This window comes from Polypterus senegalus, chromosome 10 (assembly GCF_016835505.1).
Source record: "Polypterus senegalus isolate Bchr_013 chromosome 10, ASM1683550v1, whole genome shotgun sequence".
NCBI classification, from domain to species: Eukaryota; Metazoa; Chordata; class Cladistia; order Polypteriformes; family Polypteridae; genus Polypterus; species Polypterus senegalus.
Window position 1 is genome coordinate 144,738,962 of NC_053163.1, and position 27,142 is coordinate 144,766,103.

A 27,142-nucleotide genomic window follows, 5' to 3' on the forward strand; every position below is an offset into this window, starting at 1 on the left:
AGATCCTAACTACAGGGTCACGGAGGTCTGCTGGAGCCAATCTCAGCCGACACAGGGCACAAGGCAGGAAAAAAAACCCCAGGCAGGGTGCCAACCCACTGCAGGGACCAAACACACACTAAGGACAATTTAGGATCGCCAAGGCACCTAACCTGCATGTCTTTGGACTGTGGGAGGAAACCCACGCAGACACGGGGAGAACATGCAAACTCAATTAGTTTAGATTACGTATTATGCGTTTATTGTTCTCTGGTCGTCGGCGTGAGCGATAATTAGTGGTTTTCAGCTGCGATTATTAGTATGATGAAATAAAGTTATAAAGCACATTATAGGGATTTTTCATATTAGGACAGAACATTTATAGATTATTGTTAAGTTAATGGAGCATTTCATTCATGTGAGGTTTTCATTCTAACCTCGGTTATCATTTCTTCCATTGTAAATGAGCAGCTACTAGCCTTCTAGGGTACTGGCACTTGGACATGACATTGACATTTGACATGTACTCTTAACAGCGAGTAAGTCGTGTTACTCAATTTTTATTTTTCATTACATTTTATTTCTAAGCATGTCGTCAAATTTTAAGTTGTGTCTAAACAACAGTGTACCGATTAAGTTTCGATAGAGTTCATATCATAGGCTCATAGCAAGTAGTGAGCTGCGTACTCATCACAAATTTTAAGAATATTACAATGAATGATGGAGCCGAGTGGGTTGACGCCGTCACCTCACTCGTTGAAGGAGGTTTGGAGACGCAGTCCGCTCCTGGTCAGACCACTACAGAGCTGCAAGGAGCAGTTGAGGCACACAAGCCTGTCCATCATGTTGAGGTCTGACAGCTTTAAGAACAAGTCACAGCCTCTGTGGTTTATTGTGCCACGGACTATTTCTCTTCCTGTGTCATCGCTGTATCAAGGCTTGAAGTGCACGTCTTCTTAATTGTAGTAAGAACTGGAGGCCTGAGTAAAAACATTATACAGTTACTCAAGACGGTACCACAGTTTGAATCTGAACGACGTCAGCTTCCATCCATTGAAGTCAGCGCATCCTTTTCAAATTGTGTTTACTTTTTGATTTGCCCTCATCCCTGGGTCCACGGTCCTTTAGGGTGGCTGATCCTCCAATTAGCTGGGAGCCACCCAGTCTCATTGAGGTGGTGACCCAGCTGAGGGGGAGAGAAGGCAGCAGGGATCTGTGGTATCCAGGGCTGAACTTCTCCAGGCTGGTGGTAAGGCTGTCCTCCTGGCATTGCAAGCAATCTTTGCTTCCATTTGGGGGACGGACGTCATCCCAACTGACTGGAGAACGGAACTTGTCGCCCCAATCTGGAAAGGGAAGGGTGATCACCTGCGGCAACTACAGGGGGCAGGGCCGGATTAAGACGAAATTGAGCCTGATGCTGCAGCGCATGAAAGACCTATTTTTTCTCGGCACTGGCATTCAACACTCACCGTACCTGCGCACTCAGACCGACCAAGGAGCCTTAATTGCTTGTGACGCAACCAGCCAGCCTTTATTGAACATGATTAATAATAATGACGTAGTGTCGTAACAACTCGAGATTAACTTAATTCAGAAAACCTAACAATGAAATACACAAAATTTCGCAATTCTCTTACGAAACAGAGTAAGAAAAAATGAATTTGCATCTTGAGGGTAAAAATTTGTCCATGATTTAAATTTCATAATAGACCAGAATCCTGTCGAGGATTTTAAAAGTTCTAAACATCCATGCCAGGCCCGCGGGCTGCCTTTTCATTTTACCTTTACAGATAACCATTTAAATAGCCATCGATTTTTACTGTACAACTAACTTTCAAGGTGAAAAATTGACTACATGGCACTTACCGAACAATAATAAAGTGGCAAGAATCCCCAAGATATTGCAAAATTACTAAGTAAACTGTTTAAGGTAAAATTGATAGCATTAACTTGAAATCTTCGGTTAACAATAAACACAACGACATTATTGTTACATCACAGCGCAAAGAACAATAGTAACTGTATAATAATTAGTAACGCTCTGTCTAGGCGTCCGAAAGTCGACATCCAAATTTCATTCTAAGAATTATTTTGAGGTTAAAATAGTAAAGGGGGCGGCACGGTGGCGCAGTGGTAGCGCTGCTGCCTCGCAGTTAGGAGATCCGGGTTCGCTTCCCGGGTCCTCCCTGCGTGGAGTTTGCATATTCTCCCCGTGTCTGCGTGGGTTTCCTCCAGGCGCTCCGGTTTCCTCCCACAATCCAAAGACATGCAGGTTAGGTGGATTGACGATTCTAAATTGGCCCTAGTGTGTGCTTGGTGTGTTTGTGTGTGTCCTGGGGTGGGTTGGCACCCTGCCCAGGATTGGTTCCTGCCTTGTGCCCTGTGTTGGCTGGGATTGGCTCCAGCAGACCCCCGTGACCCTGTATTCGGATTCAGCGGGTTAGAAAATGGATGGATGAATAGCAAAGGAAAACTGTTCAGCTTCCGGAAAATTCTCATCTGTTTTCATCTGGGCCTGTTTCAGGAATGGGCCTAATGCTGCAGCATCAATAGCACCCACCTTAATTCGGCCCTGACAGGGGGTAATACTGCCGGGTAAGGTTCTTGCTAGGGTCGTCCTTAATATGATCCATGATCACTTGCTCACCTACCAGCGACCGCAGCAGTCTAGTTTTATGCCTAAGAAGTCCACCATCGACCGCATCCTGGCACTAAAGGTTCTCATGGAGCGCAAATGTGAATATGGGCCGAGTTTCTTTGCAACCTCTATTGATTTTTGTAAAGCGTTTGACTCATTTGATCGAGCTGCCCTATGGGATATCCTGAGATTTCGCGGATATTATGGCCGGCCTGTACACTGGTACTGGGAGTGCTGTGCAGAGTGGAGGCTGAACCTCTGTTCTTTTTCCCATTTGATTCTGGGGTTCGTCAGCGGTGTGTTCTGCTCCTACTCTGTTCAATGCTTGTATGGATTGGGTGTTGGGCAGGTCGTGGGGTCCAGTGGCTGAGGGGCATCTGTTGGTGAAGAAAGATTCATGGATCTTGACTTTGCTGACGACACTGTGATCTTCATGGAGTCAATGGAGGCTCTGATCGGGGGTCTCGAGAGACTGAGTGAGGGGTCTGAGTGTCTGGGGTTGTGAGTGTCCTGATAAAAACCAACAGCCAGGTCTTTAATGACCTCTTGGGCACGGCCATCAGCAGAGTGTCTGTCGGTGGAGAGAGTGTCGACCTCGTCGAGAGGTTTACTTACCTCAGAAATGACATTCACGTCTCTGGTGACTCTTCCTGTGAAGTCAGTAGACGGATTGGGAGAGCATGGAGAGGCATGAGGTCACTGGAAAGGGGTGTGTGGCGCTTCCAATATCTATGCAAAAGGACAAAGGTTCAAGTCTTTAGAGTCCTGGTGCTTCCTGTCTTGCTATATGGCTGTGAGACATGGACGCTATCCAGTGACCTGAGATGATGACTGGACTCCTTTGGTACTGAGTGTCTCTCTGGAAAATCCTTGGGTACCGCTGGTGTGACTTTATGTTGCTCATGGAGTCCTGAATGAGTCACATTGCCAGCATTGTGAGGGAGCATCAGTTACGGCACTACGGCCATGAGGCGCGATTACCTGAGGGTGATCCAGCTCGTAAGATCTTCATTGTTGAGAATTCGAGTGGCTGGACTTGCAGGCCAAAGGGACGCCCACGTAACACCTGGATGTGGCAGATAGTGGGTCATTTCCGGAAGGTGGGACTAGACCATGTGTCTGCCCTGGGGGGCTGCCAACCAGGATCCCGAGCTGTTTTGTCGTGTGGTGGGTGTGGCAACCCCACCCTGAACCTGACCTGACCTGACCTGACTCATCCCTTTTCTACTTGAGGGTGACAGTTTGACCTCACAGCAATGGATGCAAGAGCAGAGCCAACTGTGGAGGGTGCCAGTCCACTGCGGGTCAGACTCCCTCATGTACCCACGTGCCATCCAGCTCAGCCTGTTCTTGTGTCATACCCTGCACTGCTGGAAATTAACATTGAAACGGGCAGATCTGGAAACTGAATGAAGGAGTGAAGTGACGGCAAAGCACTGCTGCCTCACAGCTCCTGGGGTTCAAGGCTTGGACTGAATATCTTGTGGACTGCCACGTTCTCCCTGTGTCAGTATGACGATTATTCTCTCAGGCCGTCCTAAAGATGTGTGTGTGTGTGCATGTGTTGTGAGTGAGTGTGAGTTGTTTGATGTAGTGGCATCCACTCCAAGGTTAGCTCTTTCTTTGCTCCTGTTAATTGCAGGATATGCTCTGCCAACCCCCTCCAAAATGGCGGCTCTGAAAATGAATGAAGGAGCATTAAACAGAATTTACCTGAACAAAATGAAATACAGCAAGGAAATGACAGAGAGCAAACCTCAGATCATCCCTCTCTGCCACAAAGCCATCCATCATTAGACGGCAGGGCAGGCTGGACTCACTGGAACTCGTAGTGATGGCAGAGCCCTTAAGAGAGAAGCGGGGAGTGATAATTAGCTGCAGAAAATGGCGTGACTGGAGCCTGGCAGAGCGTCCACCTCTCGTGTTTCAGACCACCGTGTCCAGTTGCTTATTTTATTAACTGCTGTTATCTACACCTCTATGTCTGTCCCGCACATTGCCCCCCTTCTGAAGCCACTCGTCCATTAGCCCATTTTCTCCTCCTGCTTCTACCAGCTCTTTTAATCTGTGAGGCTTTAAATAACATTTTATTACTTTATCCAATGAGGTATGCCATCATGTACACGCATACATCGTCTTCGGGGGATTGAATCCGTTCAAATCCCGACTTCTGACTGAGGGCAGAGCAAAAACAAAAAGACTGTGAGCAGCAGGAAAAGGAAAATGGCAGAAAGCTGGCTTGTAAAATGCCAGCCCTATAGAAGTGGGCAGAGGGCAACAACATCAGGGAGTCTGAGACAAGAGCAACGGGCAAAGTTTAAGAACTGAGCACTTTAGGGGGAGCAAAATACTAGGAGCAAAGTGCTGAGGGGCTTTCATTAGGGTGAGCTGGGACCCCCAGCAGCCTATCTGAAGCCTCCAAGGAGACAAAGAGCAAAGTATGTGGACAACCTTAGAGTAAATTAGAGAAAAGCTGGCATGTTAAATTTATAGATAGATATGAACGGCACTATATAATTTAAAAGACAGTGTGTAAGATGCCACACCGGGACTGGCATCCCAGTTGGAGCTGTACTGGGACCCTTACCAGTGGCTTGGAAGGACGGGGGAAGACTATTCATTCAGGGTGTTGTCTTCCCCAACACAGTAGATGGCAGCCCCCCTGGGTTATGGCACCACTAAAAATTCCCACAGGGCATGTTGGGAACTGAAATTCATCGGCTCAGCCCTGCTGAGTTCCATGGGTGCTGCTAGGGGGTACTGAGAGGACTAGCGAGCCCTACTTTGTTGGGTCTCTGAGGCACAGTTTTGGGACACTGGAAGTGCTGCCGGGTGCTGCCAGCCTCAACACTGGGGGCCATAGTTAAGAGGAGGAAGACAAAGCTTGCTGGAAGAGCAGAGAATTAAGAGTTATGGTTGTGGTGTGGGAAACACTTACTGGAAAGAGCTTCACACAATAAAACCCTTTCTTCATTGGTGAACTTACCAATTTGTTTATTGATGAGCCTTTGTGTTGGGTGCTTGGGGAGCTGCAGCGCCCCCTGGGGGGCCACAGCAGATATTAAAGGCACTAATTAAAATCTACTCTCTCTCTATATAAAATCCTAACCCTAAAAGTGCAACGATTTTATGTGACGTTTTATGTTTTAAAACCTCCATATATATGTTTGGTATCATTCTTTTCAGAATTTATTAAACTTTAATGCGATGTTGTTAGATTTTCAGATTTTTATTCCTGGTTTTAAATTATAAACTAAAAAAATATCAAGAAAGTCATGGTTTTTAATATTTAATATATTTTATTTTTGATTAAACTTTCTTTCACAAGAGGAAACTATTAAAAAAAATGATCTATTCATAACACCAATGTTTGTATTCAGGTGATTTAGTTAGCTGAAGGTTGTCTAGTAAAGATAATAAAGGCACTCTGTGATAGACATTAAAGGCGCTATATAAACTAATAGATATCATATAGAATTAGAATAGAAAGGCCCTACATGTATGCATATATAATAATGTTTCTTTGTATCAGTATACTGCTGCTGGATTATGTGAATTTCCCCTTGGGATTAATAAAGTATCTATCTATCTATCTATCTATCTATCTATCTATCTATCTATCTATCTATTATATAGTGCCTATCTATCTATCTATCTATTATATAGTGCCTATCTATCTATCTATCTATCTATCTATCTATCTATTATATAGTGCCTATCTATCTATCTATCTATCTATCTATCTATCTATCTATCTATCTATCTATCTATCTATTATATAGTGCCTATCTATCTATCTATCTATTATATAGTGCCTTTCATATCTATCTATCTATCTATCTATCTATCTATCTATCTATCTATCTATCTATCTATCTATCTATCTTATAGTGCCTTTCATATCCATCTATCTATCTATCTATCTATCTATCTATCTATCTATCTATCTATTATATCTATCTATCTATCTATCTATCTATCTATCTATCTATTATATAGTGCCTATCTATCTATCTATCTATTATATAGTGCCTTTCATATCTATCTATCTATCTATCTATCTATCTATCTATCTATCTATCTATCTATCTATCTATCTATCTATTATATAGTGCCTGTCTATCTATCTATCTATCTATCTATCTATCTATCTATCTATCTATCTATCTATCATCATATGGTGCCTTTTATATCTATCTATCTATCTATCTATCTATCTATCTATCTATCTATCTATCTATAGAAAAGCATTCTGGTATCTGAAAGGCACTAGAGACGCACACTCACTGAGCACATTCTCCACTTCATAATTTTGCTCTCAAAACAGCCTCAGTTCTTTGTGGCATGGATTCCACAGGATGTTGGAAACATTCCTTTAAGAGCCAGGTCCCTGCTGTCATCACTTAATTTCCGGAGATTTGTCAGCTGCACGTTTGCGCTGTGAATCTCACGTTCTTCTGGATCACTAAGGTGCTCCATTGGATTGAGATCCAATGACTGGGAAGGCCACTGGCATGTTCGTCAAACCAGTTGGAGATGACTTTTGCTCTGTGACATTTTTTTTCTTATTGTGTCTTTTATTTTTCTCTTTCTTCATCATGTAAAGCACTTTAAGCTACATTTTTTGTATGAAAATATGCTATATAAATAAATGTTGTTGGTGCATTATTAAGCTGGAAGTTGCTGTTAGAAGATGGGTAAACTGTGGCCCTCAAGGGATGCCCATGGTCAGCAACAATACTCACATAGGACGTGGCATTCTAGTGATGGTTGATTGCAATTAATGGAGTTGAAGCCAAGAAAACATTCCTCTTATCATTACACCAGCAGCAGCAGCAGCACTCTGGACTGTTAACACAAGGCATTTTGAGTGCTTGGAGTCATGCTGAGTCTACAATTGGTGTGCCTCAACTGAAATCGAAGCTCATCACTCCAGGCTACACTTTTTTCATCTTCAGCTTTCCACTGGAGCCTCAGCTTTCAGTTGTTGGTGGACAGGAGTAGAACCCTGAGATGCTTTTCTGCTCCCCACAGTTGGACAGATGGATATGTGAGTAGCCTTTCTATCAGCTCAAATTAGCCTGGCCATTCTCCTCTGACCTCACTCATCAGCAAGGCGTTTCCATCATTCTGAGTAAACTGTAGAGACTCCCAGGAGATCTGCAATAATAATACTAATAATAATAATAATAAGTAAATAGTTCAAGTATCTCGGGGTCTTGTTCACGAGTGAGGTAAGAATGGAGCGTGAGATCGACAGGCGGATCGGAGCGGCATCCGCAGTGATGCGGGCTCTGCATCGGTCTGTCGTGGTGAAAAAGGAGCGGAGCCGTAAGGCAAAGCTCTCAATTTACCGGTCAATCTACGTTCCTACCCTCACCTATGGTCATGAGCTGTGGGTAGTGACCGAAAGAACGAGATCGCGAATACAAGCGGATGAAATGAGTTTCCTCTGCAGGGTGTCTGGACTTTCCCTTATCTCTTTTAGGGCTGATGTCGACTTTTGTCAACAAGAGGGGTTGAGGTTGGTGATCAACTGTAAACGGTGACAAAACCCACCATTATGTTTTAGTTTGACTCTCTTTGCTAGAAGAAAAGTTAGCTTGGTTGGTCTGACTGAGATTCCCTGTGCTTGCATGAGTAGTGAAGAGCAAACAACAGCAAAAATGGTATCGTCATTTGTCAAGAGAACAAAATGAAAATACTCAGTGGATGACGTTTTGTAAATTATCACTGAATTGGACTCCGACTTGTTGGACTCCAATTTTGATGCAAGTGATCTGGAGATGGAGATCAAAAATGAAAGTGAGGTATCCGGATCAACTGACCGGTCCCCAGCTGATTGTGGTGCTCAACACATACCTGTAGCTGATACACCTATGGCAACGTTTGCCTGGGTAGACCGTCACTTACAGGGTAGACCGGGTAGACTGGGTAGACCGTCTTGTTTATTGACAAGAGGTACAAACCAGATTGCATTGCACTGCGACTGTGACTTCCGCTACCACCCCGGCCATGCAAAGTCAACTTGGCAGCCAGCCATGAGTGGCTCAAGCCACAAGAAACAGCAAACTGGTGGCCATTGCACACAGCAACAGACATTTTATATTGATTTACATGTGAAACTGTTGCTTTGTGTGCTTTTCAGAAAACTGCATTTCTTGGAAAAAACATTCAGCCCTCAAAGAGGTAAAGATAGGATGAGAAGCTCAGTCATCCGGGAGGGACTCAGAGTAGAGCCGCTGCTCCTCCGCATCGAGAGGAGTCAGATGAGGTGGCTCGGGCATCTGATCAGGATGCCTCCTGGACGCCTCCCTGGTGAGGTGTTCCGGGCACGTCTAACCGGGAGGAGGCCCCGGGGAAGACCCAGGACACGCTGGAGGGACTATGTCTCCCGGCTGGCCTGGGAACGCCTTGGGATTCTCCCGGAAGAGTTGGAAGAAGTGGCCGGGGAGAGGGAAGTCTGGGCCTCTCTGCTCAAGCTGCTGCCCCCGCGACCCGACCTCGGATAAGCGGAAGAGGATGGATGGATGGATAATAATAATAATAATAATATTACTAATAATAATAATAATACATTTTATTTATTTGTAGGCACCTTTCTAAACACTCAAGGACACCGAACAATAGATAAAACACACATTAGAAACAAAAGTAAAATACGAAATTTAAAATCAGACAGAGCAATTGTAGTCAAAGACAAGAAGCAGTCTTAAACTGATGAGTTTTAAGGTTAGTTTTGAAAAGTGAGAATGAGTCAATATTTCTAAGCTCAGATGGTAATGAGTTCCAGAGCTGGGGAGCAGAGAGACTGAACGCCCCGCTACCTATGGTGGTAAGACGGACGAAGGGGACAGTCAAGTGGATGGAGGACGAGGATCTAAGAGTGTGGAGGGAAAAGCAACATGGAGGAGGTCAGACAGATATGGAGGGGCGAGGTTGTGGAGATCATTAAAAGTTAACAGAAGAGTTTTGAATTCAATGCGGAACTTAACCTGAAGCCAGTGAAGCTGTTGCAAGACGGGAGTGATATGGTGAATAGAGGGGGCTCAAGTAATGATGTGGGCAGCTGAATTCTGGACCAGTTGAAGCTGATAAAGAGATTTGCGAGAAAGAGCAAAGAAAAGGGAACTGCAATAATCGAGACGAGAAGTGACAAGGCAATGAGCAAGGAGAGCAGTGGTGTGGGGAGAATACGATTCATGTTACGCAGGTGGAAATATGGAGATCGGGAGATGTTATTGATGTGGGACTGAAAAGATAAAGAGTACTGTCAAGGATGACAGCTGTGGGGAAGGGGAGACAGAGGAATTATCAATAACCAATGAAAAATGATCAGTTTTGGATAATGTTGATTTTGTACCAATGAGGAGAGCCTCAGTTTTGTCACTACTTAATTTAAGAAAATTTGAAGAAAACCAGGATTTGATTTCTGTTATGCAATCAATAAGTGAGGAGGGTGGAAAGGAAGCAGTAGGTTTGCTAGTGAGGTAGAGCTGGGGGTCATCAGCGTAACAATGGAAGCTAATGTTATATTTACGAAAGATATTGCCGAGGGGAAGGAGGTAAATAATGAGAAGGAGCTGCTCCAGGACAGAGCCCACCTGAAGTAACAGCGCTGGGTTGGCATGTGAAAGTTTTAAGGTGAATGAACTGAGTGCGGCCTGAGAGGTAGGATCTGAACCAGTTTAGTGGAGTGTGGGTAATGCCAATCGAAGATAATCTATTGAGAAGAGTAGTGTGACAAATAGCATCAAAGGCCGCACTCAGACCAAGAAGGATGAGAATAGTCAGCAGCAGTGGCGTAGCTCGAGTTCGTGCTGCTCGGGGCGGGGTGGGGTGGTGCTTCAATTTGCTGCCCTCCAACATATCTGAATATGTTAACCTATTAAAATAGAAAATTCAAATGACGTATAGAGAAAAATTAAGATACATTTTGCATAGATTTATTCATGTATAGAGAAACTGCAATAACTGTTCACATATAATTATCTATAAGTATGAACTAGGGGCGGCACGGTGGCGCAGTGGTAGCGCTGCTGCCTCGCAGTTAGGAGACCCGGGTTCACTTCCCGGGTCCTCCCTGCGTGGAGTTTGCATGTTCTCCCCGTGTCTGCTCTGTGTGGGTTTCCTCCCACAATCCAAAGACATGCAGGTTAGGTGGATTGGCGATTCTAAAATTGGCCCTGGTGTGTGCTTTGTGTGTGGGTGTGTTTGTGTGTGTCCTGCGATGGGTTGGCACCCTGCCCAGGATTGGTTCCTGCCTTGTGCCCTGTGTTGGCTGGGATTGGCTCCAGCAGACCCCCGTGACCCTGTATTCGGATTCAGCGGGTTTGAAAATGGATGGATTAATGGAAGTATGAACTAGACAAGAGTATAGTATAGACACACTGATAAGTTGTGTTCTAATTATTAGTTACGCTGCAAAAACCAGAACCAGTGTAGTGTACAAGTGAGGATGTTTTCTGCTCACAGCAAGAACGCATTCAGATTGATAACGAAACGAAATTATAAATTGTAAATTAGTTGTTTATCTTCCTAGAAATTATCATCGGTGTAATGTTTATATTTATTTTGTTATTGCCTCATAAATTTCAACTGCCGTGTCTGATGCTGTCACAGAAAGACAGTCTGAAAATTATTTTTGAAGCATTTGTGGAAAAAAAACAGAGAATTTAACTTTTTTATTCATGAGTGATATTTTTCCGAACCCTGCTGCTTATACACGAATTGTACTGAGCCTTTTGTCCAGTAATGCAGTCCCCGAAAATGTGCCGCCCCATCTGCCCGCCTCTAGCTACGCCACTGATCAGCGGCCATAAGGAGGTCGTTAGTAATTTTCATAAGTGCCGTTTCTGTACTATGGAGGGGGCGAAAACCAGACTGGAACTCTTCATACAGATTATTTTGAGATAAATGAGAATAGAGTTGAATAGCTACTATTTTTTCAAGAATTTTGGAAATGAAGGGTAGATTAGAAATAGGATGAAAATTAATGAAATTAGTAGGATCTACACCAGGATTTTTCAGAATTGGGGTTATTGCAGCAGTTTTAAAAGATGAAGGAACTTTACCAGTGGTGAGAGAAGAGTGAATTATAGCAGAAATAAGAGGGACCAGAGGGGAGGCAGGCTTTAACCAGAACTGTGGGAAGGGGATCCAGTTGACTTACAGGAGGAGGACTTAGACTTACAGACGAGATCTCAGATTTCTGAGAAAGTAGGAAGCAGAAAAGAGGAAAATAGGTGAGTAGGTGAGTGAAATTCAAATGAAGTACAGAGAGACTGGTGAATCTTCTGGATTTTTTTCATTAAAAAGGACATAAGAGAATTGCAAAATACAGTTGAGTAAAGGTGAGAAGGTAAAGAATGTGGGGGTTGTGTGATATTATTAAGTAGTGAAAACAATGACTTGGTGTTACTTTTATTGGAAGAAATAATGTGAGTATAATAGTTAGATTTAGTTTGGGTGATACAGCCCTTGTAATAAAGAATTTGGTTTTTGTACATCTCTCTGTGAACAGAGTCCAGTTTTTTTATACAAACATTCAAGTTACCTGCCGTTGGCTTTCAAAAGCCGTGAACCAGGGAGCAGAAAAGGAGAAAGAAACAGATGTAGTATTTAATGGAGCGACAGAGTTAAGAATACCATTAAGTCCAGTGTTATAGTGTGAGACCAGTTCTCCAGGAGTGGATAAATTATGAATGTCCATAAGGGATTCAATACTAAGTTAATATTCTTAATATTACAGAAAGACATGAGACGGGAAAGCTTAGTGTTGGAAAGTGCAAGTTTAACATTGAATGAAAGAAGAAAATGATCAGTTCTGGGGAGTTCATCTGCAGTACAATCAAGCAGGGTAACGCCAGAACAGCAAATCAAGTCTGAGATATGTCCTTTGGACAGTTACAGCAGTTACAGAAATACTTCAACCAGCCCACACCAGGCACCAACAATCCTGCCACGGTCCAGATCACATTGTTTCTCAGTTCTGGTGATTGATGTGCCCATTAACTGAAGCTCCTAACCTGTGATGTGTCCATTAACTGAAGCTCCTGACCTGTAATGTGCCCATTAACTGATGCTCCTGACCTGTAATGTGTCCATTAATTGAGGGTCTTGACCTGTGATGTGCCCATTAACTGAAGCTCCTGACCTGTGATGTGTCCATTAATTGAAGGTCTTGACCTGTGATGTGCACATTAACTGAAGCTCATGACCCATGATGTGCCCATTAAATGAAGTTCCTGACCTGTGATGTGTCCATTAACTGAAGCTCCTGGCCTGTGATGTGTGCATTAAATAAAGGTCCTGACATGTGATGTGCCCATTAATTGAAGCTCCTGACCTGTGATGTGTGCATTAACTGAAGCTCCTGACCTGTGATGTGTCCATTAATTGAAGGTCCTGACCTGTGATGTGTCCATTAACTGAAGCTTCTGACCGGTATCTGCACGAGTTGACGCATTGCGCTGCTGTCACGTGGTTGGCCGATTAGATTATTGCATTCAAAAGCAGGTGTTCGAATCATTTGCTCAGTGAGCATATTCAGTTTGTGTCGTGGCTAAGCTGGCTCTCTGCACTTGGGGTCTGTCTTTTCCCTTTTTTATTTCTTTCCTTTACATTTTTTTCTTTATTTTATTTGTGTCTTCCAGTCATGGACTGAGCCTAATTCAAGGAAGGGTTTCTACCAATAGTAATAATTCAGTTTTACATACTACAAGAAATAAGATTTTACACTGAGCATATGATAGAAATGTGGTAAAAAAAATGCCTAAAAACAAATCTCAGGGTTGTTACATTTTAATAGTAGCTTAAATTACTGAGGGAAGCTTATCCTTTATTTTGCATCAGCCCCACCAGCCCTCAATGCACAAACGCTGCTGACTGGCACTCCCTTGTGTCCTATAAACCTCTTTAATTATTTCACATTTTGCTGCCTGGCTTTCTTGTCTTGACTTTTCACTTTGTTATGCAGGTTTGAGTTTTGGATTGCAGACAACTCCAGGATGTATATTTCTGAATGTTTTTTTTTTTGGTCTTCTGGCTTGTTCTGAAATTTTCTGTTATGTATTTGAGAGTTTCCAAGTCCTGAAATTACTCAAGGTGCCCACTCACAGGGGGAAATTGTCAAAACTCGACTAGTAACAAGAGCACAAAATACAGGATCTTAATAAAACACACGCTTTATTCTCTGACCAAAAAGTTCAGCTCCATGGAACTCAAAATGTATAAAGGAGTTCCCTATAAAAGCAGTCCAAGGCAAACAAGTCCCAATCAGAAATCCAAAGAGCACATTAGGCCAAAACTCCAGTAAACTTCAAAAGTACAGCAAAATCACAACAAAACACTCCACGAGTACATCTGAATGAACCGCAGAGGACTGAGGCTTGGCGCCGCCCTCGGAGGGCTGAGGGAAGTCCTTTGTGGTGATGGGCAGGTGGCCCCGCCTCTTGGGGAACCACCCACAAAACACAAGCAACATACAGTAAGGCAAGATGCTTAAACAGAACTAAATTCCACAATTAACAATGAAAATAAAATAAACAAGACGGACATAAAAGAAGAGCATTTGAATCCCAGCCAGGGGAGGAACTCTGGCAAAAATAGACTTTGACTTTTACATTTCTGTCTCAGTTCTTAGGTTGACTTTAGTTTGAATGTATTACTCCTCTTATCCTTTCCCAGTGATTTATTTCTCTTTTTTAGCTCTTTATGGTTTTACTTCATGTAAGAGCCATTCTTAGAAACCTGAAGCTTTGAGTTAAACTCATACTAGTGTTTGCTTAAGTAGATTCTTTCATAGCTATTAGAATATGGTGTAGCCCCGTAAGTTAATATGAGATAGACGTTTCTTGCTCTAACTAAGATACAGGGTGGTAATTGAGTCAGTTGTCCTTTAGAACAGGTAGGTCCCAGTGCCAGCAGGGACTAATAGACCCATTGACAGCATAGAAATGGGGTAGACATTCAGTTTTCTGACCTTTACAAAATGGTTCAACTCAGAGCCGGACTGACGTTTACAATCAGCGGGAGCTTTCGCGGTGACCTGGCATTCAGAGCAACCCGTGAAATAATCAAATGGTAAAAGTACATAATGTTACCCCCCTCCCAGGCACCTTTGGCATCCAACTCTCAGTTGCGGCCAGTCTGCCGCTTGCATTGTGAAGAGGGGGGCTGAACGCACCCCAAGGAGATGAAGTCGCTCCTCCGAAGCCCCCTCTTAAACGCTGATACAACGGGAAACAAATACAGTTTCATTTTTTGCCTCCTCTTTGCTCAATCAGCTGCTGCTGCTGCTGCCGTGCCACGTGATCTGCATCTTGTGTGGCACTTCGAACATTTAAAAGCCATTACAGCAGTTGTCCTACTCTTTGTGTTTTATTTCCGGCCCCGGGCCTGGTTAAATCTCTTGGCACAAAGTCTCATCTCATGGAACGTGAGTTTATAATTTAAAAATGGAAAAAGAATCAAAAAATCTAACAACATCACATTAAAGTTCGATAAATCCTGAAAAGAATGATACCAAATATATAAATGTAGGTTTTAAAATAAGCCCAATTTAAAACGTCACATAAAATTGTTGCACTTTTAGGCTTAGGATTTTATATAGAGGGTGGCACGGTGGCGCAGTGGGTAGCGCTGCTGCCTCGCAGTTAGGAGACCCGGGTTCACTTCCCGGGTCCTCCCTGTGTGGAGTCTGCATGTTCTCTTCGTGTCTGCGTGGGTTTCCTCCCACAGTCCAAAGACATGCAGGTTAGGTGCATTGGTGATCCTAAATTGTGCTTGGTGTGTGCCCTGCGGTAGGCTGGCACCCTGTCCTGGGTTTGTTTCCTGCCCTGTGTTGGCCGGAATTGGCTCCAACAGACCCCCCATGACCCTGTAGTTAGGATATAGTGGGATGGATGGATGGATTTTATATAGAAAGAGTAGATTATACTGGAAAACGCGCAGGCGTTATTGCTCTGTAGTTGGCACAAATCCTTTTGCTGTAACGTTGGAGGGTCTCTTTTCTGTTTTCTGGTTGGATGGTTTTTGGTATTTTTGTTGAAGTTAAGTTTTGACTTTGTGTGCGTCTCGTGTTCTGGCAGTCAAACAGGAGCACAACGATGAGAGGTGTGCATGTCTGGTGCTTTAGTGATTAAAGTTAGATATGAAGACTAACAAAATACCGGCGCTTCACAGCGGAGAAGTAGTGTGTTAAGGAAGTTATGAAAAAGAAAAGGAAACATTTTAAAAATAGCGTAACATGATTGTCAATGTAATTGTCGTAGGCTTATTTTAGTATTGAGAGTGAATTTGATGATTTTAAAGAGTGTCATTTAGGATTGTAAATGTTGTGTATAAGAAATGCACATTTTTAGGATGTAAGGATCTCTTTGTCTGCAGTGGGTTGGCACCCTGCCTGGGATTGGTTCCTGCCTTGCGCCATGTGTTGGCTGGGATTGGCTCCAGCAGACCCCCGTGACCCTGTGTTCGGATTTCACGGGTTGGAAACTGGATGGATGGATGGATCTCTTTGTTAACGACGTTTGCAGTTCTGCCCTCGGACTGTAAGATGACCAAGCTCTTGACGTGTTGAAATGATTCCACAGATGAAATATCTTTTGTTTGTAAAAGCTTTAATAAAAATTCAAGATAAAACAGTTCACGCAAAAATAGAGAAAAATGATTTAGCAAAGAAAAGAAAAGTTCTTGTTTAAGAAAAGTTCCATTTTACACGGACAGGTTCAACTCACCCAACACACGTTTATTTACATCCATTATTTACAGTGCAGCAACCCCAAAAGTCCCCCAAAGTCCTGGCCACAACACACGGCCTTCCTTTCTTCAGGCCGCCTCTTTGCCTTCTCTTAAGACCTCATCCTCTACACTCCCAGCTCCAGCCATCACATGAAGGGTAGGGACCCCTTTTATCCACACCCGGATGTGCTCCAGGTGCCCCAGTGTGGTGGAAGTGCTGGCTGCAGCCCCGGAAGCACTCCGGGTGTCCTTGTTCCTCTTCCCCCCTGAACTTCTAGGTGTGGCGGATATGCTGAGGTCCAAGGCTCCAAAGGCACAGGGGCGCCCCCTGGCGGTGACCACGGGCCCCTACAGGGTAGCGCTTCAAAGCTCTGTATCCATGGCCCCCAAAGGAACCAGGGCGGTCGCCCCCACATGGTCTGGGAAAGGCGTAAGCCCTCCTCCGGTCCTCCTGGGTGTCCTGACCGGGTCGCCACCCCAGCCATCTCCGACAACTGATATATCTTGTTTTATTCTTTATGTTTATTCATTCAGTTGAACCAAACGGTCAGAAAACTGTAAGCATCTCCCATTTATAACCTGCAAATGGCTCTTTCAGTCCATGTTAGCTATGAGCCAAACGCACAGTGACGTAATTAACACAGCGTATCACAGATATACTGAGAAAGGTCTATCATCTCATATTAACTTACAGGGGCTGAAAGGCTATACCATAATCTATAGCTACAAAAGAAACTTGTATTCTATTCTTCTTAAGCAAACACCTATATGAGTTTAACTTAAAGCTTTAACTTTCTAAGATTGGCCCTTACAACCCGGGCTCTTCTTGTATCTTACAATTTGGCACTATGGCTCCCCACGCCCATACGTGATAGAAAAAGCCTTAAAACTAAGCAAATACGTCCATTTTTCCAAGTCAAAAATGTTATCAAGTATTGGGGCCATGTGAGAAAAAAAAAAACCAAACCATTGCAGTGCCACTCACGTCTTTGCCAACTGCCCTGTTCGTCTTACTCTGCGGGACCCTTTGCTCTCTCTGCTCTGAAGAAAGCTGGACTATGGGGTCTTATCCCTCCCACTCAAAAAAAAAAAATAAATAAAGGAGTTATTTTGCAGATGAGTGTTATTTTGCAATATTTATTACATTATGTTTCAAAAGTATTGCTTCTTGTCTTACAACCAGCCCTACTGTGATGATCATTGGCTCCCTGTAACCCTAAACTGGGATACACCGCAGCACATGGAGGATTAAACGTATCACTGACATCAGTCCTTGCCAATTGACTGCACGCCATGCCCAACAATTCCTCACTAGCCGCTGCAGGATGCCCAGAGATTGCCCATGCATGATGATGCCAACCACATCAGACAAATGTTTTGCGTATAATGCAATACACACATACACAGTAACAAGTGACCGGACAGACCTTACCACTGTCACACTTCCCTCGTACATATTCTGCTGCCTCGGAGTTAGGAGACCCGGGTTCGTTTCCCAGGTCCTTCCTGCGTGGAGTTTGCATGTTCTCCCCCGTGTCTGCGTGGGTTTCCTCCGGGGACTCCGGTTTCCTCCCACAATCCAAAGAAATGCCGGTTAGGTGGATTGGAGATTCTAAATTGGCCCTAGTGTGTGCTTGGTGTGTGGGTGTGTTTGTGTGTGTCCTGCGGTGGGTTGGCACCCTGCCCAGGATTGGTTCCTGCCTTGTGCCCTGTGTTGGCTGGGATTGGCTCCAGCAGACCCCCGTGACCCTGTGTTAAGATTCAGTGGGTTGGAAAATGGATGGATGGATGGATATCCTGTACAACTCTTACGTACTTCTCTGCCACTCCCGACTTCCTCATACAATACCACAGCTCCTCTCAAGGCACCCTGTCATATGATTTCTCCAGGTCCACAAAGACGCAATGCAACTCCTTCTGGCCTTCTCTGTACTTCTGCATTAACATCCTCAGCCAACATCACATCTGTGGTGCTCTTTGCTGGCATGAAACCACACTGCTGCCCACTAATCATCACCTCACTTCTTAACCGAGCTTCCACTACTCTTTCCCATAACTTCATGCTGTGGCTCATCAATTTTATCCCCCTGTAGTTACTACAACTCTGCACATCCCCTTATTCTTAAATATCGGCACCAGTACACTTCTTCTCCACTCCTCAGGTATCCTCTCACTTTCCAAGATTCCATTAAACAATCCAGTTAAAAACTCCACTGCCATCTCTCCTAAACACCTCCATGCTGTCATCTGGACCAACAGCCTTCCAGTTCTTCATCCTCTTCTTAGCTGTCCTTACTTCCTCCTTGCTAATTCATTATCATCTAACCTTCTCTCGCCCTCATTCTCTTCATTCATCATCCTCTCAAAGTACTCTTTCCATCTGCTCAGCACACTCTCATCACTTGTGAGTATGTTTCCTTCTTCATCTGTAATCACCCTAACCCACTGCTCACCTTTCCCAGCTTGGTCCCTATTGCCAATCGCTTCTGCCGACATTCAAAGTTCCTACCCTAACTTCCGCTCTCCTAACCTTCTTCCTGTCCTCCTGCCTCTGGGCATGCCTTCCCCCTCTTCTTCTCCTTCGGCCAACAGTAGTCCAATTTGCCCCTGCACGCTGTTGGCTAACAGTTCTGGTGTAGGCAGTTGTTAACCCGGGCCTCGTCCAATCTGGTGTGGAAATCTGTATTGTTGCCTACATATTCAACTTCACACCAGATGCTCTTCCAGATGTAACCGTCCCCCATCTATCTATCTAAAAATTGTTACTTTTTTTTACCTTAAATGTCTTTTACCTAATAATATATTGTGGCTGAAGATGTGGTACTGTCCAGTGTTAAACATTTGCAATAACAGAGGATTTCAGGAATGATGGAAATCGTTTTTACACACCGCAGTAGGTAGCTAGCCAGCTCCGCCTTTAACAGCTCAGTCTGCCAGCTCTCTACATAGACTACTGCAGGTAGCCCACCGCCCACATTCTCCAAGCGCTTTGGTTTGCCATCTGCTACAATATTAGTGAGAACAGAAATTATTTACAAAGAAAAAGGACTAGATTCAATGGAAGCCTAACACTTTGTAATAATGGGAAATAAAAGCAACGCAGCTAATACATTGGGCTCCTCACCATTTTTCCCCAAACAGTACTTTACCATGCGTGGAGCGCTACTGCCTCATGGGTCCCAGCTTCTGGTTCCACCAGCCACAAATGTTCTCTGCGTGGAGTTTATACATTTCTCTGAAGCACTGAGATCTTAGTAGAGCTGGCGAAGGTGAACGAGTTTAAATACTTGGGATCAACAGTACAGAGTAATGGGGAGTGTGGAAGAGAGGTGGAAAAGAGAGTGCAGGCAGGGTGGGATGGGCGGAGAAGAGTGTCAGGAGTGATTTGTGACAGACCGGTATCAGCAAGAGTGAAAGGGAAGGTCTACAGGACAGTAGTCTGGAGTTTTTTTTTTGTTTTTTTCTGTCATCCCTGGCCATCGGACCTTACTTTTATTCTATGTTAATTAGTGTTCTCTGATTTTAAATTCTTATTTTGTCTTTTTTCTCTTTCTTCATCATGTAAAGCACTTTGAGCCACATTATTTGTATGAAAATGTGCTATATAAATAAATGTTGTTTTTGTTGTAGTGAGACTAGTTATGTTATATGGGCTGGAGACGGTGGCACTGACCAGAAAGCAGGAGACAGAGCTGGAGGTGGCAGAGTTAAAGATGCTAAGATTTGCATTGGGTGTGACGAGGATGGACAGGATTAGAAATGAGGATATTAGGGGGTCAGCTCAGGTGGGACGGTTTGGAGACAAAGTCCGAGAGGCGAGATTGTGTTGGTATGGACATGTGCAGAGGAGACATGCTGGGTATATTGGGAAAAGGATGTTAAGGATGGAACTGCCAGGAAGAGGAAAAGAGGAAGGCCTAAGAGGAGGTTTATGGATGTGGTAGAAGAGGACATGCAGGTCATGGGTGTGACAGAGCAAGATGACGAGGACAGGAAGATATGGAACAAGATGATCAACTGTGGTGACCCCTAACAAAAGCAGCCGAAAGAAGAAGAAGACTGGGATCTTACCTCGGTGTACTCCACTATTTCAGTCACATCCCGATGTGCAGGCCATGTTAACTGATGAATGTAAATTGTGCCCTATCATGGACTGGCACCATGTTGGGGGCTATTTCGCTGTTGCACCACTGTTGTCGAGATATGCTCGTGCACCAAAACTGGATTCAACGGATTTTAGAATTTTTAATTATGCATGTTGTTAGAGGTCCTCCCTGCATGGAGTTTGCATGTTCTCCCCGTGTCTGTGTGGGTTTCCTCCCACAGTCCAAAGACATGCAGGTTAGGTGCATTGATGATTCTAAATTGTCCCTAATGTGTGTTTGGAGTGCGTGTATGTGCCCTGTGGTGGGCTGGCGCCCTGCCTGGGGTTTGTTTCCTGCCTTGCACCCTGTGTTGGCTGGGATTGGCTCCAGCAGACCCCCGTAGCCCTGTAGTTAGGATATAGCGGGTTGGATAATGGATGGATGGATGGATGTTGTTAGAATAACTAACTTACTAGCCAGCTTTACCAATCAAAAATAACTCTCCAGCAGCTATGCAACGTCTGAAAGGCATTTGTTTCGATGAATGTTATTCCATGTAAATGTGACTCCTTTAGTTCATTACGAGGTCTGTATTTTTACATCTTTATCAAAACTTCCACTTTAAAAAAAACAAAAAAAAAAAAACTCTGCTTCCCAGAATTCCCCAGACGCACACCTTGCGGCCCGTTTCTGCCAGCTGGACTCGGTATCCCAGAATGCTCTTCGTTTGCGCATGCGCCCGGACGTTGAGGCGCTTCTCGATGTGTTACTGCTGCAGCTTTGTTTCTTTAGCGGGCTTCGCATCTCCACCGACTTTTTATTTGTGACCATGGGGGACCAGAAGGTGAGCTCCTTTACCTTAGCGATTATTTGGTGCTGTGGGAGAAAGAGAGACGTACTTATGTGTTAGCACATGAGGCGAAAGGCAAGGGCGCGTCCTGATTCCCAACCGGAAAGCTTGTAGCATCCTTTATTCGAACTGGGCTGGTAAAGGCTGGGCAGGGACGTCCTTGGCGAACGTATTCTGCTGAAAGGTTTGGTGGGCATTTGAAAGCACCATACCGTCGGCTCAGTGGGTACGTAGGCTCATTTGTGCCAGCCTTGTTTATTAGTGTCATATTTAATCTACAGGAGGAGCTGAAGAAAATTATAACCACTCTGGCCTTGAAGAATGACGAGATCCAGAACTTCATCAGCGCACTCAAACAAATGTTGATTAACGTTGAGGTGAGAGTTAAAAAAATGGCAGTATTCATGGTTATAGTCACAGTCAGATTTCCTTTGGTGTCCAGTGGGTACCCATCTTTGCCCAGGTGTATATGAGTTTTCCTTTATGCCCCCAAATTTGTTAGCCTCACCCTCATACGGCAGTTTCCTTCATCTCAGTGGGTGCTTAAGTGTCCACATCTGCCCAAAGCTGTAAGTCCCACCTTGACTGTGCCCCGTGTATTTTTCGCTTTCTTTCATTTTTTGCACCATTGCCAGTGTCTAATTTGGACATGACTGTCAGTAAAGAATTGGAAACATTGTCCGTTGCTAAATGTGCAAGAGGGCAACCCCACCCGACCCTTTTACACAAGGTGTTCCTCACTACATTGCTATTTTATTATTTATCTTGTCTGTTTGGTTGAGGTGATCAAATAATATGGTCTGGAATTTTATTTTTGTGCCTTTGACACTCAGGATTTATGTGCACATTAAGCTTATCTGATTTCCCAACACACTTGCAGGTTGAGTGCATTGGTCACATTGATTCTTGGTTGTGCCTTAACTGTTTAGACCTTTAATGGAGACAAGACAGAGGTTATGCTGATAGGTAATACGACTCTTCTTAAATCTGTCAGCAACTTCAGCATTGAAATAAGTGGGGAACATAGAAATCATTTTTGCATTCCAGTCTGTCATTTGAGCTAAAGAACATTTTCTCTCACTGATCATCCTGCTCAAAGGCTTATTCATGCTTTTTTCAGCTCTCGGATTGATTATTGTAACATTCTACTATTTGGTACTCCATGCAAAGTACTAAATAGATTACAGCATGTAGAGAATTTTTACACATGCTAAAAGAGTTAAGGTTAAGTGTCATCAACAAGAGCATTTATTCACAGTATATAGAACATTTTCAGACATGAAAGTAGCTCAAAGTGCTTCACAATATTAATAGCACTAAAACAGTTGCAAATGAAAGTAGAAGCTAAATAATAGATATTTATAACAGTATAGCAGAATGTTAATGTTCAACTTCATTACAAACTGTGGTCAGGTAGCCAGGGAGAACAGGAAAATAAAAACTTCAGTTGGTGGGATGTTGGAGAAAATAAACCTGTGGTGTTCCAAGGCCAGAATACCATCAAGACCTCCCTGGACATTTTGCATTCCATGAGTATATCGCAGTTAACAGGATACTCTTATGGACCTCTCTTTGTCTTCCCAGCCTCTCAGGTGCCTACAGCACACTTGGGCCAGCGGGAAGCAGCAGCACATAATGCCACCACAGAGTTGTCTTCTTCTTTCAGCTGCTCCCGTTAGGGGTCACCACATCTACATCTGGTTCCATCTCTTCCTGTCCTCTCCATCTTCTTCTGTCACCCCAATAACCTTTATATCCTCTCTCACCACATCCATAAACCTTTGTTTAGGCCTTCCACTTTTCCTCTTACCTGGCAGCTCTATCCTTAGCACCCTTTTCCCAATATACCCAGCATGTCTCCTCTGCACATGTCCAAACCAATGCACCACCACAGAGTACTGGAAGAAAAAGAAAACACACACACACTGGTAGTGAATAGTGACCGGCCTATAAAGTAGCAGGAAGAATTGCATTTGATAAAAAGAATGAATGTCCTACTCTCCTCAGTATGAAGGGAATGTTAGTAATATTAGTCATTTTTAAGTCATCATTAAAGCCAGAGTAAAGAGGTCGAAGTTTCGCAGATTTTTTTGAAGTGTTCCACTGGGTTAGCACAGTTGATCTCTAATGATAAAGTATTACAGATTTTTGGTGCATAAAAACTAGGGCTAGGAACCAATTAAAAGAAAATTAACTGATTAATCGCATAATTGTATGGAATTAATCACAGTTAATCACATCTAACATTAACACATGCAATCATAAAATAAATACATAAACTGTGAAGTAAACCAGCACTGAATCACAAAATTAATGTAGAATCAACACAAAGGAATTTTTGTAAATTAAATAGCATAGTTTAAACTTAAACAATGACCTGATACCTGACCTTTTAACAACATACAAACCGGATTCCAAAAAAGTTGGAAAATCGTGAATAAAAACTGAATGCAATGATGTGGAGGTGCCAACTTCTAATATTTTATTCAGAATAGAACATAAATCACAGAACAAAAGTTTAAACTGAGAAAATGTATCATTTTAAGGGAAAAATATGTTGATTCAGAATTTCATGGTGTCAACAAATCCCAAAAAAGTTGGCACAAGGCCATTTTCACCACTGTGTGGCATCTCTCCTTCTTCTTACAACACTCAACAGACGTCTGGCGACCGAGGAGACCAGTTTCTCAAGTTTAGAAATAGGAATGCTCTCCCATTCTTGTCTAATACAGGCCTCTAACTGTTCAATCGTCTTGGGCCTTCTTTGTCGCACCTTCCTCTTTATGATGCGCCAAATGTTCTCTATAGGTGAAAGATCTGGACTGCAGACTGGCCATTTCAGTACCCGGATCCTTCTCCACGCAGCCATGATGTTGTGATTGATGCAGAATGTGGTCTGGCATGATCTTGTTGAAAAATGCAGGGTCTTCCCTGAAAGAGATGACGTCTGGATGGGAGCATATGTTGTTCTAGAACCTGAATATATTTTTCTGCATTGATGGTGCCTTTCCAGACATGCAAGCTGCCCATGCCACACGCACTCATGCAACCCCATACCATCAGAGATGCAGGCTTCTGAACTGAGCGTTGATAACAACTTGGGTTGTCCTTGTCCTCTTTGGTCCGGATGACATGGCGTCCCAGATTTCCAAAAGAACTTGAATCGTGACTCGTCTGACCACAGAACAGTCTTCCATTTTGCCACACTCCATTTTAAATGATCCCTGGCCCAGTGACAACGCCTGAGCTTGTGGATCTTGCTTAGAAATGGCTTCTTCTTTGCACTGTAGAGTTTCAGCTGGCACGGTGGATTGTGTTCACTGACAATGGTTTCTGGAAGTATTCCTGAGCCCATTCTGTGATTTCCTTTACAGTAGCATTCCTGTTTGTGGTGCAGTGTCGTTTAAGGGCCCGGAGATCACGGGCATCCAGTATGGTTTTACGGCCTTGACCCTTACGCACAGAGATTGTTCCAGATTCTCTGAATCTTGGATGATGTTATGCACAGTTGATGATGATAGATGCAAAGTCTTTGCAATTTTTCGCTGGGTAACACCTTTCTGATATTGCTCCACTATCTTTCTGCGCAACATTGTGGGAATTGGTGATCCTCTACCCATCTTGGCTTCTGAGAGAAACTGCCACTCTGAGAAGCTCTTTTTATACCCAATCACGTTGCCAATTGACCTAATTAGTGTTTATTGGTCTTCCAGCTCTTCGTTTTGCTCAAATTTACTTTTTCCAGCCTCTTATTGCTACTTGTCCCAACTTTTTTGGGATTTGTTGACACCGTGAAATTTTGAATCAACATATTTTTCCTTTAAAATGATACGTTTACTCGGATTAAACGTTTGATCTGTCATCTACGTTCTATTACAAATACAATATTGAAATTTGCCATCTCCACATCATTGCATTCGGTTTTTATTCACAATTTGTTTAGTGTCCCAACTTTTTTGGAATCCGGTTTGTACTACGACAGCAATGTATTAATTCTCAAATTGGTATGGCATATGAGACACAGACGTGTCAAAGTAAAATTAAACGATTGAAGCGACTGTAGAGTTTGAATGCACTGCTAAAAACGGACTTAATTGAAATAAGCATTTCTTAAATAGGCATACTGTACATTAAAACTTGTGTAAAACTCCACAAATGCCATCCTCAATTGTTCATCACCATCAACGACTTTATAATTATATTCTAAACAGGTGTTTTTTTACCTGGTGCGCAATGAGAAGTACCCAGGTGTGCCATATAGGACCACCTCTATGAGTGGGCAAATGGACGAAGAAGCTGGAAAAATGTGTCTAAAGTGCCCACTAAGTGTGTCTTTGAACGCCAAACTTCAAGCTGCTCTTTTTTTTTTTCTGGCCAGTGTCTCTGATAGTCCCATGACTTTGAACGGTTTAACAAGTATATAGATGTAATGATTTTGTGGTTGGTAGTATCGTGGTGTGCCTTGGGGTTTTTTGGTTTGCAAAAAGTGAGCCATCACAGAAAACACTGGTTGGAAAACACTGCTCTACACCTTTGCCCCTGGCATGCTAAAATAAATTCCCTGTATCAGCTAGCTCGTGGCTCTGAGGCTAGAGATCTGCACTGGCAATTGGAAGGTTGCAGGTTCGAATCCCGTAAATGCCAAAAAAGGGACTCTGCTCTGTTGGGCCCTTGAGCAAGGCCCTTAACCTGCAATTGCTGAGCGCTTTGAGTAGTGAGAAAAACGCTATATAAATGCAAAGAATTATTATTATTATTACTACTACTTGGTGGTTACTTTGAGTTAATTGCATTAATTAGTAAAGGTACTGCAAAGTGGAGTAATAGGTAGGGATAATCATTACATTTCTGTTTCATAGAATCTTTGTTATTATATTAGGACAGTAAGCACGGTGAGCTACCTGTCAGACTGGCAAGTTAAATACAGAGTTACTAGAGACTAATTTTGGTTTCAGTGCCCCTCTAAAAAAACGTATTTTGCACGTATGTAATATGACATTGATTTGATCTTCATACAGAAACATGACATGGAAAAAGAAAAGAGAGAGAGCGTAATTTTTACCTTCGCTACTTTTCTTTAGTATTGCTCCAGGACTACCATAAATCCCCCTTCCTCCCACACCCTGGCTGCTATGTCAATATGTATAAATCGAGGAAATGAATGCCAGTACCACGTACTGACATGTGGCAAGGTGTTGTGAAACATGTAATTTGAAACTTTTAAATAAAATTTTATTTCTCAAAATTTTTAAAGTTAGTATATAAATACGGTGCTGGATGTGTATCCAGTTCTTCAGGTTCACCCTTAACTTTTTTGTATTATTGTTTCATAATGTAAAAAAATACATGAAAATGCCACCCTGGCCAAAACACTGCCTGACACTATTGTCTTATTGCCAGCCTTAGATGCAACAATTTTTATTTTTTTTACGCATTACACAGGACGCATTAATTTCAAATATTTATGCGTTAAATTTCCCAGGCCAAATTAAAACATAATTCTGCCTCACCACACTCTCAGAATGCTGAGCAGACTGATGCTAGAGGATCTGTGACTACAATTGGGGATGTAGCGGGACAAGCAGTCCCAAATGTAAGATGGTGATAGACTATTTAGAGATTTATATACAGGGTGGTCCATAATTATGTATATGACATTTCACAGGCTGCAGCATTTAAACTTCTGTGCAAAAAAAGTATTGAAAATAACATCACTGTGTAGCCTGAGAATGGGAGTAGTGATGTGCTGGACCGGGCAACCCCTGCTGTGTTCAAATACAGAATGGCAGCAAATGGATCTGCAATGCTGGATCGGCCGACACAAATCTGTTGAATGGCCATCTC

The 27,142-nt window shown here is 43.2% G+C and overlaps 1 protein-coding gene across 1 annotated transcript in view; it reads left to right on the forward strand.

The window, feature by feature from the left end:
- Positions 1-21,171: 21,171 nt before the first annotated feature.
- The window catches only part of fsd1 (fibronectin type III and SPRY domain containing 1), a 63,641-nt gene continuing 57,670 nt past the window's right edge, over positions 21,172-27,142 (forward strand). Inside the window, exons 1-2 of the mRNA XM_039766970.1 lie at positions 21,172-21,292; positions 21,580-21,675. Of these exons, the coding sequence (XP_039622904.1) occupies positions 21,182-21,292; positions 21,580-21,675 (207 nt within the window). The 5' untranslated portion in view covers positions 21,172-21,181. The remainder of the gene's footprint in view (positions 21,293-21,579; positions 21,676-27,142) is intronic.